Below are 18767 nucleotides of genomic sequence, written 5' to 3'. Positions count from 1 at the left end.
AATGTGACTTTACACCAATTGTTTAGATTAGTTTGAACACTGCAGATGAATTATGTGCATGCCATATAATCCTAGCATTCTAGAAAGCCAAGTTTGAGATGTGTTTATTCTTCCACATCTTTATATAGATGCATGTCAGAGTATTTCCAAAGGGTTGTCCATACCACGTTCCAAAGCGCCCATTTTTCACTCAACCCGAGAGTACCCTGTTAAAATTGTTTAACCCATAAAGTTGCTTCTTGCACATAAAGACAATACATGCGAGGTGTAATGATTAATAATAATAAAACTTAAGTGGGCTTGAAAGTAAATTAAAACAATGATGGAAATGGTGAACGCTATTGTTTATAGGACCCACACCAACCATCTTAGCACAATTAGCACTTTAGACAATTTTATCAGGTTGGCCAATTTATGACAAACAATGAATGATTTGATTGGCTTATCAAATTTGTGTTGTTTCAAGTAATGAAAGTCAAGATTCATGGAGTTTACTAATATGTTTGATCAATGTCAAAGCTACACTGGATTTAGTTTACAGTAAGACATGTTTTGGACCAACTGAAGACAATTCATGAGAAATATTAAGACTTGGTTAAATATTTGTGTTTAATATTTAATCAGTAACATGAGTAGGTCTTTCACAATGGTGAGTTAATTAATGATGTGGCAATGACTTAAGACATTAAGATTTGACATCTCAGTTATACAATGGATATTGTGATGAAAAAAATATTAAGAATGGCTTGAATATTTGTGTTTAATCTTTAATCGGTAACATGAGTAGGCCTTTCACAATGGTGAGTTAATTAATGATGTGGCAATGACTTAAGACATTAAGATTTGGTATCTTAGTTATACAATGGATATTGTGATGAAATTTTCTTGAAGTGTGTTCATTGGAAAAAGTGAAAAGGATAGACATTCAATGTTAGATTGATGCACAATTGAAGAAGTTAATTGGGTGGTACTGACTAATGATGATTTAAGGTTTGGTAATAAATTTTAGTCATATGTTGATGAATCCCATGGTGTAACACATCTAGGTTTAGGGTTTCCTATTGGTGAAAGTATATGTATATGACAAACTTATTTTCAGGTGTAGGTGGTGAGAGTTGTGATCGACTACGGTTGTGTGATCAAGTTGGTAGTTGAATATTTATGAGGACATGCAAAAGGTGAACTATAACGGATTTGTACAAGCAATATTAAAGTGTTACTTTCCTATCATTCTATGTGTTTGATCCTAATAGGTTGACAAGTTAAAAGCCTCTAATAAGGTCACTTTTAATAGGGTGTGCAGGATCTTTAGCAGAATGTGAAGTTGATTGCTTTAACCGAGTGGCTCATTAATTTGAGTTATTAAATCCTTTCCCAAGGTTACTCCTAACAGGGTAAACTTAATTCCTTTTGTTGGGTGGCCCAATAACTAATGGTGCAATGGGGGTCAAGTAGCAATGAACACTTTTTTTGGACCACTTTTTTGACTCATTCGTGCATAACATCTCCTATAGAGTGCATTGGTATTAGTGAGAAGTTGGAACCTCAACTTTAAGTAGTTAACTCACATATGAGAAAAACAATTTTAACATTGTTTGATACCTCAATTGAGAATGTGAACTTAGCTATAGCTACTACTAGATATCTTCCCCTAATACAAATCAAGCAATTCCCAAAATTATAAATATTGAAAAGCCAAATTTTGATTTTTGAATCAACATCATTGAGTTGCATTCTCTTCAAAAAATTCATAATGTATTTCACATTAACCTCCATTGACATGTTAGATGATCGTAGAAATATTATTATTCTAAGAGCTTAATGTCTACTCTTTTTATATTCCTACTCAGTTATTGGCATTGGAGTATCTATATCCATGTCTACTATTTGACTCCCTCATTACCATTAATCTCATTTCACATTTCAAATGAAACCAAATAGAGTTATATAGTTTCATGCAATTGTGATTTCCCCACTGCTATAATGATAATCATGTATCTCCTACACCAAAGTTTTATAAGCATATATTGTAATTAAATCATCCTTATATTATGATGATTTAAAAGTATTATCACAAGATATCACTCTCATGACCATAATAATAACTTCTAGGAATTTGCTAAAATAAAGCAATAATTTCTCAACATCTTGGCACTCCAATTATAACTATGATCATAATTCCAACCTAATCTTAACCCAAACCATATTCTCAACCCTGAAACATAATTCAAAGGCTAAACCTTAAAATAACCCTGAATCAATTCATAACCATTATATTGAGCTTAATCCTAGTTGAACTATAACTCAAACCTTAATTTGGACTTTGTGACTAACCCTTACTTTACCATGAACTTAATAGTATCCTTAGCACTAATTCTATATCTAAGCATTATCTTAACCTTAACAAAGAATACATATCAATAATCACAATCAAATATATTCATCATGACAAATGGCATAAATTAGTTGTCTCCTTTTAATGTAAAAACCTATAGAGTGTGATAAAGGATCCTGAGGAATTTATGAGAAGGATCTTTAACAATTGATTTTTGTTTACTATGGCATACATAATAATTTACCACTATTTCTTTCAATTGTGCATTCTAGTATATTATTTAGTACATATCTTACTATCAACATAAGCATTGCACCTCCTTTTGGTACAAATGCTAGTAAACTTCATTTTGAACATTGCTAGACTTATGGGGGCAATTATATGGATTTCATGTCTACTACTCTATTTTGAGAAGTACTCTTATGATTCTACAAGTGATCTATTAATTTAGTTTGGGTACTATGGACCTTATAATTTATAAAAATGTGTAGAATTTATATAGGCCTGTGTCATTTGAGATGACTAGTTTTAAGAGTTTAAGATGTACCATAGGAATTCAATGGCTAATGGAATATATTAACATAAAAAACCTTTAAAAGCTTATTCAACCTATATGCATGTAAGTTATCTTATATTTGCCTCCATTTCTAATTTATATTGAAAATAATTTCATGAAAAAGGTTAGAAACTTTAAAGTTGTAATTAAAATACTTTTGACCAGATTCAATGCTTGAACATATATTATGTTTAATCCTAAAAGGTAAGAATGTTATAGATAATGTTGCATACATGTGGAAATGTTAAAATCCTAAATATTTACAATTTGTGAATTTATATCATTAAACTTAATATTAAAATGGTATCTAAGATTTTAAAATATTAACAACTTATGAATATGTCCTCAGTATTAATACATGTCAATATTGATTATTTTTAAGTTTGTGTATACTTACAAAACTACTAACTTTTTGTTTAAATAAAAACATTTAAAAGATTTATATAGACTAAATATCTAATTAAAAAATGATATATTATATGTGTAATATTGCATTTTTTTGTCACATTTATGGAGTGGCAGAGGATACTTGTCTCCTTTTATATACATAAAAATAGTACATTACTCCTACTCCTATCAAAATTAGGGCAATTACATCAACACAAGCCCCTAAGATCACAAACAATGTTTGCATTTTTCTTGCCTTACCACCTCCATGTGTAGATAGCCCCTTAGGAATCTTCACATACATTTTTAATTCCTCACTCTTGGAAGGACGTCTTCGGATGCTTTGCAATTGAGTATAGAGGTAGCAAGTTGAAGAATTGGTTGATATGGCAGCTATGCAAGTGCAATCCTTGGTACATGCATTTACACATGCCCTACTCGACAAATATTTAGTGAATCCCACTAACGGGGTATCAAAGCCCCTTAATTCAAGAAACTCACTTGGGTTGGTACAAAAGTTGAGTGTGAATTGTGTGGGCACCATGCAACCTCGAGAGAGAGTACTTGATTGAAAGTAAGGCAAGCAAGAACATGAAATTGAATTAGTGTCATTGTTATTACTAGCAACAACACCCTCTGTGCACACACCATAAGGACCACATGCCTCTGGGTTGTTGCAAGATCCATTTGGAGCTACAATTATGGGCATCCATGGGGGGCCATAGGTGTACATGGTCAATATCCCAGTTTGACCAAGGGCAATAAAATGAATTGGGGTAGAAGAAGTGGGACCAACAATAGTGTGTAGTGAAGCATTACACCATAATTCAATTCCACGCCTTCCAATTAGAGCATAATCAATGTCTTTAGTATTAATTGTTCTGATCCAATAATTGAGGCCATGCCATTTCAAAACTAGCTCATTATGTTCTATTGAAAGAGAATAGTCACTACCATTTGATAACAATTGTTGGGAGTTTCTTAGTTTTTGCCCCCATAATAGTTTGTCACAAGGAAAATCAAAGCTTTGCCACACCATGCGTCTAAATCTGTTGCGTAGAACTAAGTTTCCACTGCGCTTTAGTTGTATAAACTGTTTCATACACACAAAAAGAGAAATAAAATAAGATTTTTTTAGCTATAATAATGCTAACTTGCATTGTAAAAAAGAAGCATAGATACATGAGAAAGTAGTAAAAAGTAGAGGATATTTGTTTCATATCTACATTAATAACTTCTTGGATATAGAAAATTCTTGCTAAGGTTCAACATAACTCCATTTGAAAAGCATGAGTTTAGTATGCAATCGGCATTCTCTCAAAAACTAAGAAAGTTAGAAGTCAATGGGTTTTAGTTTAGTGGTAAGTTGTTGGTTACTGCTTAAAAGTTCAAGAGTTTAATATAGTCACAAGGAAAAATGTCTACTAACATTCAATTAGGTATAAATGTAAACCTTTTTTTCCCTTAAAGGTGTATTTATATAAAAATGTAGTAGTCTTACCAAATTGTAAGGACTAAAGGATATCTTTTATATATAGATTTTACATAATGTTTAAATTATTGCTAGAAACAAGTTACCTCAGTCAACCATGTTTATTCCTCATTACAAAAATTGTCCACAACATACCTAATTCTTGATCTTTAATCATGCATTTCATCACCTCAACTATATTTGAAAACTAAAATCTTATACATTTGATCTAGTCTTAACTAATGTGAATTCTTATACGCTTCGTCTAGTTTTAAATCTGTAAGTGCGTATATTTTTAGCTCTTTGCAATCATAATAATAGGTTTAAAAGAAGATCAAATATCATTTTTTAGTTTTTCATTGAAATATGTGTATACACATGCACATGTATGTGCATGTGCGCACACTAAAAAAAAAAAATTTGCACATAGAAACACAAAACACACACAAATACATACAAGCAAAAACATAAACACGGAAAGAAACATAAACACACACATGCATGCCCTTGCACACACGCGCGCACAGTGCTTATGTACATGTGTGCATGTGTGTTTTACTAATAAATTTCTAATGTTGCAAGTTCTTAACATGGTTTCTAAAAGAAAATAAATTCTAATTGACATAACATCACTAGCTAATATACATTTTTAAAGGAATATATATATATATATATATTTGCACATAAAGGAATACACACACATATACATATGAATATATAATATTTTATATTGTATGTATATAAATACATGTGTGTTCTCATTATCATGAAGATGTATTAAAAGATCTTTAAAAGAGTCATTATCCATCATATTACTTTACTACATTGTTTCATATAAATGGGTTTTCACTTTATGTTCAAAAGGAGAGAAACATATGAATGCAACACTAAGAGCATCAAATATATGTTGAATCATCTTAGTATTTCACCATCTTGTAGAGGTGCCAAAAGAAGTTTAAGCATGTTACTTCATTACAATGCTTTTTGTTAACCTCATTATGCATCATGTGACATTACTATACCGTTTCATATTAATTGTTTTTTACTTTATATTATAAACATATGAATTCAACACTAAGAGCATCAAATATATGTTGAATCATGTTAGCATTTCATCATCTTGTAGAGGTGCCAAAAGAAGTTTAAGTAAATCATGTCACTTCATTACACTTCTTTTTGTTCACCTACTTTCATATCATATTCAAAGGGAGCTAGAAAAACTTGAATGGCATTGACAAAGCAAGTGTTACAAATATGTTGATTTATGTCAACCACCCATCATCTTATAGTGGTGTCAAAAGGTATTAAAAGGGGTCACTATATATAATATGATGCTTCATGTAAAGCTTGCTTTTTTTATACTTAAACAAAGAGAAAGTTTTTAATGGACAAAATCTTTGTGAACTAAGTTAATAATATCATCTGATTGTTGTGTATCTCATGTGTGATCTTATTATTAAGTCTTGTATACTTTTTTTCAAGTCAAACTATGCAAAATATAAAAGTTTACAACAAACTATAGTTACTTACATGTAAAAAATAAGAGAACAGACTTTCCCTAACACCTTTGTCCCTTGAAAATATATTTTTTTCATCAAGTATCACTCTCTCTCTCTCCTCTGATTGTTGTGTATCTCATGTGTGATCTTATTATTACTTAAAAAGAATTTTTTTTCAATCAACTCTCTCTCTCTCTCTCTCTCTCTCTCTCTCTCTCTCTCTCTCTCTCTCTCTCTCTCTCTCTCTCTCTCTCTCTATGCAAAATATAAAAGTTTACAACAAACTATAGTTACTTACATGTAAAAAATAAGAGAACAGACTTTCCCTAACACCTTTGTCCCTTGAAAATATTTTTTTTTCATCAAGTATCACTCTCTCTCTCTCCTCTGATTGTTGTGTATCTCATGTGTGATCTTATTATTACTTAAAAAGAATTTTTTTTCAATCAACTCTCTCTCTCTCTCTCTCTCTCTCTCTCTCTCTCTCTCTCTCTCTCTCTCTCTCTCTCTCTCTCTCTCTCTCTCTCTCTCTCTCTCTCTCTAATTGGAACAAAAAGCTCTTCTGTGTTGCGGACTATAAAATTTCAAAGAAAAAAATGAGGAAACTAGGTTTGAAGTGATCATTTATACTAATTGAATGCAATTCTCTTGAATTCCCTCTATTTCTTATTATTGTTTACAATTTGTGGTTTTTTTGACCTAGTTTTTACAATTTGTGACTTTTTAGACCTAGTCTTTACAATTTCTGTATAACTCTTCCCTTTGGTATTTTGTTTATTTTCATGACTTTTGCTCATATTTCCCTCTACTATTGGGCCATTTATGCTAATTTCAAGGACATTCCCTTAGTGAACATATGGAAAGGTGTTTGGACCTTATCGGTCTCGGCTATGGGAGAACCATTATTTTATGTACTATATAGAAAGGCCTCCTTTTTCTCAATGCCCCTTTATTGAAAAGGTGATTGCCAAATATATCTCCTTCCATTCAACAATGTTTTCGCATGCATCAAATTTACAAATTCATGAATAGTTGGCATGATTGATTGTAAGCATGATTGATTGTAATGAAACCTACAAATATTCAAGTTTCCAAACTCTGACCAATCATTTTAATATCAAATTGTTGATTTATTTTTATTTGAAAGTATTGTCGCATTTCCCCAAGAAGCCAAACATACACAAAGTCGACAGATAGCAAATATAAAGTAAGAGAGATGAGGTGAATCTCCATTTTCCAAATGTGTTTAAATATTCCTAATAGTTGGTACTGAGTTATTTCAATATAGATATGAAGATTATATTTAGATTTTTCTCCAGAGTTGTTAGTATCACTTTTTTTTGGTTTTTCAAGTAGCTATCCTCAGCAATTTTTGTCATCTTATAGTTTTTACAAATGTTGACAGCAACGAGCAGGAAAAAACACACTTATAAGTTCTTAATGCCGATAAACATTCTACAATGGCAAAATGGGTGGAGTGGGATGGTGTGTGCATGTTAATGTTAACTTTTATTCTTCTAGGTTAAATTTGACAACCATCTACATGTCAAAAGTTTAAAATCTTATTATAAATAGAATATACTTTTAAAAATAATTTAATAAATACCACATAAATAATTTGTTTAAATTATAATATTTGGAGATATAAGTCATTCATTTTTTTAGAAACTAAAATAAAAAGCTTAAGTTAGTAAAAAAACTAACTATATAATTTTGGATGTAATAAATTAAATTATAATTATTTTGTAGTGGATATCTATCAACATTTCTTTAGATAGATTTATTTAAGATATCTATACTAGTTTATTATCAAGGCCATTGTAATATTCAAGTTGCATATGTGATATGATTGCATCTTCCCCATTTGACAGTTTCATCACATTAACATTATAGAGGTTTCATATGCCAAATAATGTATGTTTTATAAAAACAATTATGTGTGCGTTGGATGAGTAAAAGATTTTAATTTAATTGTTGGATTAAATTGTCTTTTATGTCTTTTCAAGATTTACTTTATACATTATTCATATTTAATAATTATATTAATTATTAAATGTTTATCTTTTAGGGTTTCTCTTTTAGGTTTTGATCTCCTTTTATAAAAATTGATCCTTTGTATTCTGTAATCCAATTTTGTTATTTGAGAAATAAATGTTTCTTATTTTTAGAGTCATCTTCTTACATTTTACTCTATTCTTCCTTATGATAGGTTACTTAGCATGTAAGTGTTCTTCGATTGTTGTGAAGTTCTATTTTTCAACTTCTACAAAAAAGTTTAAGTCTTAAAACCACCAATAAGACTTCAAATATTTTTGTCAAGTTATATGCGACACTTGTCACTTGTTTATTTTGAGGACTTTGTTTGCTCGCTATTAAAATGTTCTTGTGGATCTTAATGATATAAGGAATAATCCTTTCTCAAATCTCTTTGCAGTTAGAGTGTTGGCCCAAAGTTGGGGTTTTCTTTTTACTGTCAATTGTTTCCTTTTATTTGAGTTCAAAGCTGAAAAATTACAACACTCCAAAGATGAGTCTAAAGGTAATTTATATAGTAGACCATTTTCATATGCTTTTCCTTTTGGTTTTCACCTAATGCTAATAGAATACATCAAACCAAGAAAAAGTATTCTGAAGAGGTAACAAGGTAACTACCTTTGCTTTCTATTGTCAAATGTTTTTTTCCCAAAGGTAAGAGGATATCTTAATATCATGCACCACAAAAATACTATACTTGTGCTAATTTTTAGCAAAGAAACTTTGAGTTAAAGCTAAGGGGTTGTAATTATTCTCAACTCCCCACCATAAGGATTTGTATATGGCAGAGTATGTAGGAGGACCCTCACTTGCCCCCCTAAATAGAATAAAATCTCTAACTTGGGACCATGCCTTCTAAAGAGATAGAAACACTTTAGAGCCAAAGATAGGCAGATGGAAATTACCAAAGACCTTGTCACAGAGAGAGATATTGGTCCAATCTTTACCTTTTTTAATAGGAGATTTGATAATGTTATTCCTGACTAGGACCTTCCAAGGTTCCTCTCTAGAGAGGGACTGAGGAATTCATTTAGAGGCCAAAGCAATTCCATGGGCCTTCAAATCTTTAATGCCAATGCCACCTTGGCTTTTAGGAAGATAACACCAATCTCATTTGACACAGTGCCTTCTTGTACTCCCCCAACCATCAAACCACAAGAAATATCTCATAATCCTTTCAAGACCATTGCATTGATAATTAGCAAATAGCCAAGCAAAAGAAAAGTAAATGTGATGAGCTAAAAGAACCTTTTGAGCTACACAAACCCTCCCTACCAGAGAAAGAAGTTTAGTCTACCACTTCAAGTATTTCTTCTCAATTTTGTAGAAGAGCCAAACCCACATATCCTTAAGGGATGGATTAATTGAGAATGGAATCCCCAAATACTTGAGAATAGAATTAGGCCCAAGCCACTGTCATCCTTTGGAAACAATCCACTCCAAAGGATCATGTTGCCAACCTATGATAGAAGATTGTGAGTAGCCACTTTAGCGCCAAAAACCAAACAAAAGTATTGAAGTCTATAATTCATATTGTCAAATTTATCTTCCTCCAACTCAATAAATATTTGCTCTACTGAAAAATGGCACAAGTATGGCATTTCTATGGTGCATGATATTTTGATTGATAATTGGTTAGGAACTTGAGAGGGAATCTCAACTAAGTACAATATCTCTAATACTCATAAAAATACCTTTTCTATTATTTGTAAAGTTGTGGGTCGCCTCTTTCCTAGGCTTATTATGAATACTAATCAATTTTTGCAGTGGGTAAAGATGACACTGAATTTAACACAATCTATACCAAAGTGATCTATTACATGTTGAAAAGTGGATGTTCTACTTTTGATAGGTGAACCAAGGCTAGGGGCAGAGTTGGTTTGTTTCTAAATGGCATTTTATCTTTAATTTTTACTAAAACTCCCCTTATGAACCTAAAAAGGCTTCTTTATATGGTTGTTATTGCTTAAGAAACTTCTTGTTGGTTTTACCATCCCCTAGGACAAAAATAGCATCATTATGATTGAGCTTTTCTTTGTTCATAAAACTTATGAGCACTTATTTTTTGAGTGTAGTTATACTTGTGGTATTTGGTTTACTTTCTTTGGCTCGCCTATTATACAAAATAGTGATCCTGGTCTTTCATGGAGTGAAATCATTGTTGGTATTGTGGAATCATTTGATCTAAAGACTAACACTTTTTGTTTTGTCTTAACTTGTGAGATTTTGTTGCTCCTATCGAAGGATAGGAATCGAGAGATTTTTCAAAGGAGGAGACAACTTACTGAGTTTGGATGTAGACTCACATATTTTCAAATTATGACACAGGTTGTTGTTACTTTGGAAATTTCCAAAGATAGATTTGTGATGCTGATAAGGGAAGGTCAATTGTTGATTCACAAGAAGGATGTGATCTCCTACCAATATTTCTATGTACACAAGGACATGCTCAATCAAAGGGAACTCGAGAATTTGAACCAGTTCATCCATAATCTTAGGCTTGATGATAGGCATGTTGGTTATGAGGGTCCTACATGAGGACTTCTTGTAGTTGAAAATATTACATATAGGGATAGGCAAACTCCTAGCAGCTGAAGGCAACATTTCTTTTTCTTTTTGGTGATAACAATTTAGAATAATGTTGTATTTAGTCCTAGATACTCTTGCATTTATTGCTAAGAAGGATGTAAATGTTAATATATTGTTATAAACTGTGGTTGATAGGAGTTTCCTAGCTAGGTGTTTGTGTTGGCCTTTGTTTTCAGCACTAGTTCCTAAAGAACTTTTGATGTAATCTCAGAATTAGAGTATTTAATATCAAGGTAAGAAGATATATGGGTATTTACAAATTTATATGTGGTATTAAACTCTTAGATGACCATTACAACAATTTTCTTTTCTTTTATTAAGATAATAGTTTTCTATAATCTATAGTCTTGGATTCTATATTTCCTAAAAGCTTATTATCCATCATCGGGATAATAAAAGCTAAAGCAAGCGTTGCATTTGTTCTTTAATGTTTTCATGTTAGCATTAGAGAAAAATGTTGTAAGGTTTGGGCAAAAATCAAGTAAATGGTGACAGGGATAAAGCTCGAACATTTGTAAATAAGGTACATTTATAAATAAAGCACAATTCTCTTTATGAAACTAGCAATCACATGCAATTAGCAATTTTATTTGATGACAATCCCAAGGTTTGCAACATATATTTTGTCTTTGTATCTAGGATTTTAGGAATTCCTATCAACTTTTTAGTTGTTTTTATCTCTCCCAAAAGAATCAATGTGCAAATTTCAATAAGGATTTTGGTTATCTTTCCAAAATCTTAATTTACCAAATTTACTAGGAACTATTAGTATGTTTCCCTTTACACGGACACTAGGTTATAGCCAACCTTTTCTAGCCCTCATATTTGCATGTTGCCAAATTTCAAGTTTTTTATTTTCCTCTTTAAAAACCATTTTCTTTTCTTACGAAACCAATCCTCCTATAGGCTCACTATTGTACGCACAAAAGCGACTGCTAATTGCTACTGATATTAATAAATTGATTAGACTTTAAGACTATTTCCCCTTGTCTTCTAACTTAATTTTTATAAATATGTACCAATATTAATAAATTAAATAGACCATAAGACTATATGAATATATTACTTATCTTAATGTTGTTTATATATATAATAGAGTATTTAGATATTTTAGATATTTAAATATTTAGTCTTTTAGGCAAAATTTAGTTTTGTTTTTTAAATAATATGGAAAGTATTTAGTTTTGTTTTTTAAATAATATGAAACTTTCCTTTTGTCTGCTTTTTAGAAAGTTTCCATTGCATTTTCAATTATTCTCCATATAAGGAAACTTCATCTCCATATTGTAATTAATCTTTTATGAGTATACATTTTCATAATATGGTATCAGAGCTTAGACAATTTTTAGTGATTTTTTAATAAAAACTCATAACTTCTACCTCTCCTTTTTTGGTAGAAATTTTATTTTTTATTTTTTATGAGAAATTATGCTCTATATTAGGGAAATCATTTATGAAATTTTGACAATTTTCTGGTCTAAAAAATTGAGGGTTTTCTCTACTTGTTAATTGGTATTTTTCATTGAAAGCAACTCATGCAACTAGGGTTTCAACCTCTATTTCCTCTATGAAGGAGTTGCAAATTGATTTTGAGTGTCAGTTTTGAGATTTTTAGGCATAGTTTTTGTATTTTTCTATTGCTCGTGTATTTTTCCCTCAGATCCACAAGGCATTTTTGGTTTTGTATGATTTCTCATTCAAGATTGTAAGGTTTTTTATGGGTATGTGCAACCTTGGCCAAGGGCTTGTAGATTTTTTGTAAAGAGAGTCTAAAAGATCATGGATATCCTACATTTAACATGCTTCTATTTATTGGGTTTCTATGATTAAGTTTTTTCTTGCAGATGTGTTATGGTGTAGCAGGTTCTTATTTTAGTTAGGGTGTAGATGTTTTATAGTTGGTGCACATTTGACTTGGGATTTGTACTCTCTCTTTGCTTAAGGTTTTTTATTGATTTTTTTATTGAAAATAAATAATTTTGAAAGCTTGAGTTTGCCTCATTTTTTGTGCATGGGAAAATAAGTTGGATGTTGTCGTTGACCAATATCATGTTGGAGATAAATCGACGGTTGAACAATAGGAATTATAATACTTAGAAGCACAGGATGCTTTAAAAAATTTAGTACTGGTACTTGGACTAGCTTATTCTAGGTATCTTTGCCTGTCCTACAACAATGGGAAAAGACAAGAATAAGTTTGATGAGTGTAACTAAGAAACAATTATGATGTTGAAGTTATCTATCACCAAAGATATACTTCAAAAAGTGTCATTGGGCAAGTTTGCAATCGAGATTTGTGTGCACCTAAAAAGTCTCCATGAAGCATTAGATAAAAGTTGAGCTTTCTTTTGAAGAATATGTTATTTTCTCTTGTAATGGGTGAGAAAATGTCTCTTTAGAATCATCTTATGAAGAATAAGGATATCCACAATCAACTAGATGTTACTAGCCACGTTATGGAGTAAGAGGACATGGTAGTGATTACATTGAAGAGTTTGTCACAATCCTATGGAACACTTCATTGAGGTGCTCAACATTACGTCCGCTAATTTTGACTTGAAATTGGATGAGTTGTGCAATAAGCTATTGTAACAAGATAGGTGGAGGCAACTGTTTGGTAGTACTAATGACGTGGTTAGTGTGAAAAATGCATTTTGTACCATAGGTAGAAGGCATCTCCACTCAGCAGAAAGGCCAACACACATGTGAAGAGGGTTCCAACAAGAAGATCCCCTCTCACTAATGTGGGAAGCTTGGTCATATATAGAGGCCCTGTAGACAATTGTTGGTTGATCAAAAGACCAACAAAGGAGTGTCGCAGCAACAGGCTCGTGTGGCAGAGCAATCTGAGGAGTAGAAGGAAACAACCTTATATGCACTTTGATTTGAAAGTTTTGTGTTTCGGTAGTTAGTAGAATGACCATTACGGGAGGGTAATAAAGTATTTAATATTAATGGTCAATTAGGTATTGTAGATATTTAGTCTTTTAGGCAAGTTTTAGTTTTATATTTAGTTTCTAAATATTATGGAAATTTTCTTGGAATAATCTCTTTAGAAACTTTCCATTTAATTATGAATTATTCTCTATATACGAAGAGGTCATCTCCATATTGTAATTAATCTTTTATGAATATACATTTTCATAACATTTATAAGTAAAAATAGTGTTATAATGTATTTAGCAATGCTAGTGCACATATGTATAGACAGAATTAGGTTATAAGATAGAGGAAATAGTCTTATATTCTATTAAATTTATTAATGCATAGAAAAATCTAAGTTATAAGATAATCTTATGGCCTATCCAAATTGTCAATGCTAGCAAAAATGTGACTAATGTAAAATTGGTTTTGATCTAGTGCTAAATGAAATATTTTATATTCTTACCATCCTATTAGAATTTGATTTTAAAATTATAGAATTTTTATTATTATTTTTAAATTATATTTTTTAGTTTGATTAAAAGATTTGCAATTCAATCATTTAGATTATATACTAATATTGATAAGGGAGAGGGTCCTATGATTGTTTGTTCTTTGTTTGTTCTAACTTCTCACACCCTATGCTCCTAAATTCAATACATTGGATTTTTACATTTAAATCAAAAATGATTAGTTTCTTCATATGTGATTTAAGAGCTTAAAGTTATTCTTCCGAATTTGAGGAAGTCGCAATGACCAAAAGATTAATTGCTATGGGTGCAAAGGTTCAAAAGTGGTTATAAAGAGGCATTGAACAATACTAATTTATAGATGGCTCAATAATCATATGCTATGACCATTAAAAAAGTAACTCTTCTAATACATATTTCTTTAATAAAAGTTTCAACCAATACTTATGCCCAAATGCCTCAATAATCATGCATTGTGACTACCAAAATATTTGTCCAACTCCTATTGTTTGTACTCCACATTGTTTAAAAAAATTACATCTCTTTTCCTACACATGCCTTTAATTAAGGATCAACCAATACCAAAAAACTTGCACAACACTTATAATTAATATCCTGTAAATCGATGAGTATTAATATGTGTGTAATATTTTAATAGTATTTGAATTTTCAAACATTGATTATTCATGAAGAAGTTGATTGAAAGATGAAGCATGCAATAGATGAATGGCTTTTAATACATGACTCTCACTTTTATAAAATACTACTTTCGTGATTGTACATGACCCTTCCCTTAGAAAAAGAAGACACTTTAACGTTAAGAGTCAAAACATAGTCTCTAAAACATGACACTCTCCTCACAAGTACTTACTATAATTTTTCGAATTAAAACAACCTAAAAATATCCATATTTATGAATAAATTGCTTTTTATACATAACATTCTCCCCTACGTACACTCATTATATGTTTTTCAATTAAAAAAATATATAAACATGAAATAAGGAAAAAAATGTCTTTTATACATGCAACTATTTTTTGGAATAGATTAAAGTGCATTTAAGAGACAAAATGGAAATATGTATTCCTATTCCCTATTCCAATTGACATACCAAACATATAATAGAAATCATATTCCTGATTTCTTATTCCTATTCCTATTAGAACAACCAAACAGGCCCCAATGATCTAACTACCTCATTAAAAGCGTCTTTTGATCGGCGTAGACGCTGCCGCCATAAATCATAACAGTGACAAACAAAAGCAAAACAAAATAACTCGCCATAAAAGTGACAGACAAAAGCAAAACACAAAAACCATTGAAAGAAGCGAAAAAGGAAAAGAGGACAATCAGGTAGGTACTTGCCTTTACGCCGCGGTTAGAAGTATTAGTCCTCCACCCAACAGTCCCAATCCCATCGGACAAAACGAGGTCTCCGTCATTTGTCAGAGAAACAACACAGTCATCCACTGGAACAAAGCTTCTGCTACAACCGGACTTCCACATAACAAAGCCGTCCTGCACGACCTCCAAATAACACAAATAAACACCGCCTCTGCCGTAAATGGCCAAAGCGAGCTTGAACGCCGGCAGAGCTCCGGTAGAAGTCTGCATTATAAACGCCCGCGCTTCAAACCCTTCCTCGTACGCCGGCGGCACAGGAATACTCACTCGATTTCCCAACTCCATTTCTCCGTCACTTGACGGAATCCACACCAGAATCAACAACAGATACACCAAACAGCAAGCTGCTCTCACTCTTTTCGCTTCCATTCTTCCTGATCTCTTTCTCCTTCTGATTTCCCCTGTTTTTCTCCTCCTCCTGATTTCCCCTCTTTTTCCCTCCTTCCGCTGAACGCATGTTGACGGGAAATCGGGATTCACATATATTTCTCCTGCAGTGGTCTGGGAGATGATTTCGTTGCATTGAAATAGGCACTTCTATCCTCTCTGTCTGTTATTTATTATATTTTCACTTTCTAAAATGGCGCGTGCCCCACAGCCATTTCTAAGGGCCACCAATTGAGGAAAACAAGTGCAACTTACTCGCCAACTAGACTGTTTCCAAAGGCCACCAAGTCTCTTCATCATGTGGCGAAGAGAAATGTCATTAATTCTTCCACTACCGTGTCCTTTCCATCATTTTCACCCATGATTTAGTCGCCCCTATAACTTTTCTTTTTCACAAATGGGTTCGTGTGTTGGCCTCATTTGGGGGGTTTTGGAATTTTTAGGCGAAATGATTGTGAGATGCATGATTTTGTGTGTCGTGGAAGCAATTGGGAGATCCATTATTTAAAATTTTCTTTGAAGTTTCGAGAAGTAAGCTTTCAGTTAGTGGATCTATGTGAAAATATTATAGTTTTCGGAAAAATAGATGTAATTTAGGGAGTAGTTGAGTTTTTTTTTTGTCTTTTAAAACTAGTAATAGTACTTTAGTGTGCAATGGGTACATCTCAAAGGTATCTATCTATCAATCTAGCTCATTGTCTATATATTTTTCTATTGTTTTCTATCTCTATCTTCTTTTATCTTTTATTTTATTTTATTCTTGGTTTCTCTATTTTTATTCTATTCTCTTAGTCTATATTCCTTTGGATCTCTATCTTCCTTTGGCTCCTCCATATCTATACACATCTCCCTCTAACTCCCTTTTAATAAACCTTTAAATCTCTACATCTTCATATTGCATCCCCACCTCCTCTCTCTCTCTCTCTCTCTCTCTCTCTCTCTCTAATGCCCTGCTCGAGAGCTCAGAGAAACTAGCCTAATTAATTCACTTAGTTGAGTAAACTTTTTTTTGTTTAATGTTTATACGGTATCAATTTAAAAAGTGTGGAAGCAATATAATGATAGCATATTACTTTCATAAATTATGTCATTAGCATAGGTTACATTTCTCTAAGGTTTCTAAGCAAGGAATAATGTATATTAAGTTTGATTAATTAAGTGTCTAGATTTATTTAGGGGGCTAAATTAATTAAATGATCATTGTATATCATCATTAAGTTTACAAATGCATCATCTTATTGAATGAACCATTACTACAATATAATGACATGCTTGACTTGATTCTATAAAATAATCTCAATACATTATATCCACTGCATAAGTCATAGGGTATGCCATAATAATTCAATAATAATTCAAGTACACTTAAAACATATAATCCAAGGACTTTGTTATATTTGTCTAATCTACTTAAATGCGTGAAACATTAAAGCATTAAAGCAACAACACCATAACACAATATTTGGTAACCCAGAAACCCTCCAAGTAGAAGGTAAAACTGGGGTGGGGATGACAACCACAATGCTTCATTACTGCAGTAATAAAGTTGGATGGTTAAGGCTTACAAATGATCACTTCTGGTGATCTTACCCTATTAGGAGTAATAAGGATTGTTAGGTCCATCTTGTGAAAGAATTTATACGATATAGTTAAGTATGTACTCTGTTGGGAGTTTTTGCAAAGGACTATTAGGTCCACCCGATTAAAGGATTTGGGACTGATGAACCTGTTAGGATGAATTAGTGGATGATCTCTGAAATTCAACTGTGATTGTTGATGAAGATACTTTAAAGTAAAATGATCACCTTTTTGTGATAGATGAGTCTCTTCCTTTCCTTGTGATGCTTGTAGCCTTCTAGACAATCTACCCTTTCATATTCACTAATGATGATACAATGAATACTACTTCTCCCACACTTTGGATAAAAAAATATCTCATACTTATATCCATCCAAATAGTTGTTACATAGGTTGGCTACAATATGAATAGTTCCAAAAATAATCACCAAGTCGTCTCGATGCAATAACTCGGGTAAATGTCATACTCAGGCTATATTGGAAACACTCGGTCACCACTATCTCCTTGGTTAGCTCTAGCACTTGGTAGATGCTAGGTGCACGGTTCACACTAATCACTCGGTAGGCACTTTTGAGTCATCTTGCATTCATCTGTCATCTTGATTATTACCTTGGAACAAGACTGCTCTTCTAACTCAGTTCATATTGGAGCTCGATTGACACTGCAACTTTCTGCAAGCTTAACTTGTTTGCTTGGATCCACTATGAGCTCGATTACACTGCATACTAGTGACTCGATTGTAACTGTATTCTGACTAAGTGTTTTGACACTAATTGACAATATATCTTGCATGAGATTTAACAATCTCCCCCTTTGGCATTAGTGACAAAAACACTTATACACATGATCTAAAAAACTTCTTCAATCAAACTCCCCCTTGGGATATGCTTGATCTGTTAGCTTGGTTTGCACTAAAGATTCTAAAACTTGGTATGAACAAAAAACTCTATTTTGGGTTTTTCAAAACAATTTTTATTTTTCTGCTTTATACATATCTTGAAGTTGTACATATTTCCTTTTACATATATGTACATATACTTTCTCTATATGCTTTCCCCTTTTGTACATTTTCTTTCCCCCTTGTTTTTGTTACAAATGTCAAAGTATTTACAAGGTTATGTTAAAATGAGAAAG

At 32.0% G+C, this 18767-nt stretch overlaps 1 protein-coding gene across 3 annotated transcripts in view; it reads right to left on the bottom strand.

Annotated features, from left to right (window-relative positions):
* Positions 1–16414, bottom strand: part of LOC149566326 (D-mannose binding lectin protein with Apple-like carbohydrate-binding domain-containing protein) — a 32664-nt gene extending 16250 nt beyond the window's left edge. Inside the window, exons 1-2 of one of the 3 annotated variants that reach the window (XM_089819734.1) lie at positions 15629–16411; positions 3349–4371 (exon numbers count right to left, since the gene is read on the bottom strand). In XM_089819734.1, the coding sequence (XP_089675860.1) occupies positions 3400–4371; positions 15629–16036 (1380 nt within the window). In that variant the 5' untranslated portion in view covers positions 16037–16411 and the 3' untranslated portion in view covers positions 3349–3399. Of the gene's footprint in view, positions 1–3348; positions 4372–15265; positions 15459–15517 lie in introns of those variants that run through there. The other 2 variants (XM_089819735.1, XM_089819737.1) reach the window with 2 other exon arrangements.
* Positions 16415–18767: the final 2353 nt, after the last annotated feature.

Source organism: Cupressus sempervirens, chromosome 3 (genome assembly GCF_028749045.1).
Source record: "Cupressus sempervirens isolate cs-2001-9-10 chromosome 3, ASM2874904v1, whole genome shotgun sequence".
Lineage (NCBI taxonomy): Eukaryota > Viridiplantae > Streptophyta > Pinopsida > Cupressales > Cupressaceae > Cupressus > Cupressus sempervirens.
This window is presented reverse-complemented; position numbering and strand designations above follow the sequence as displayed.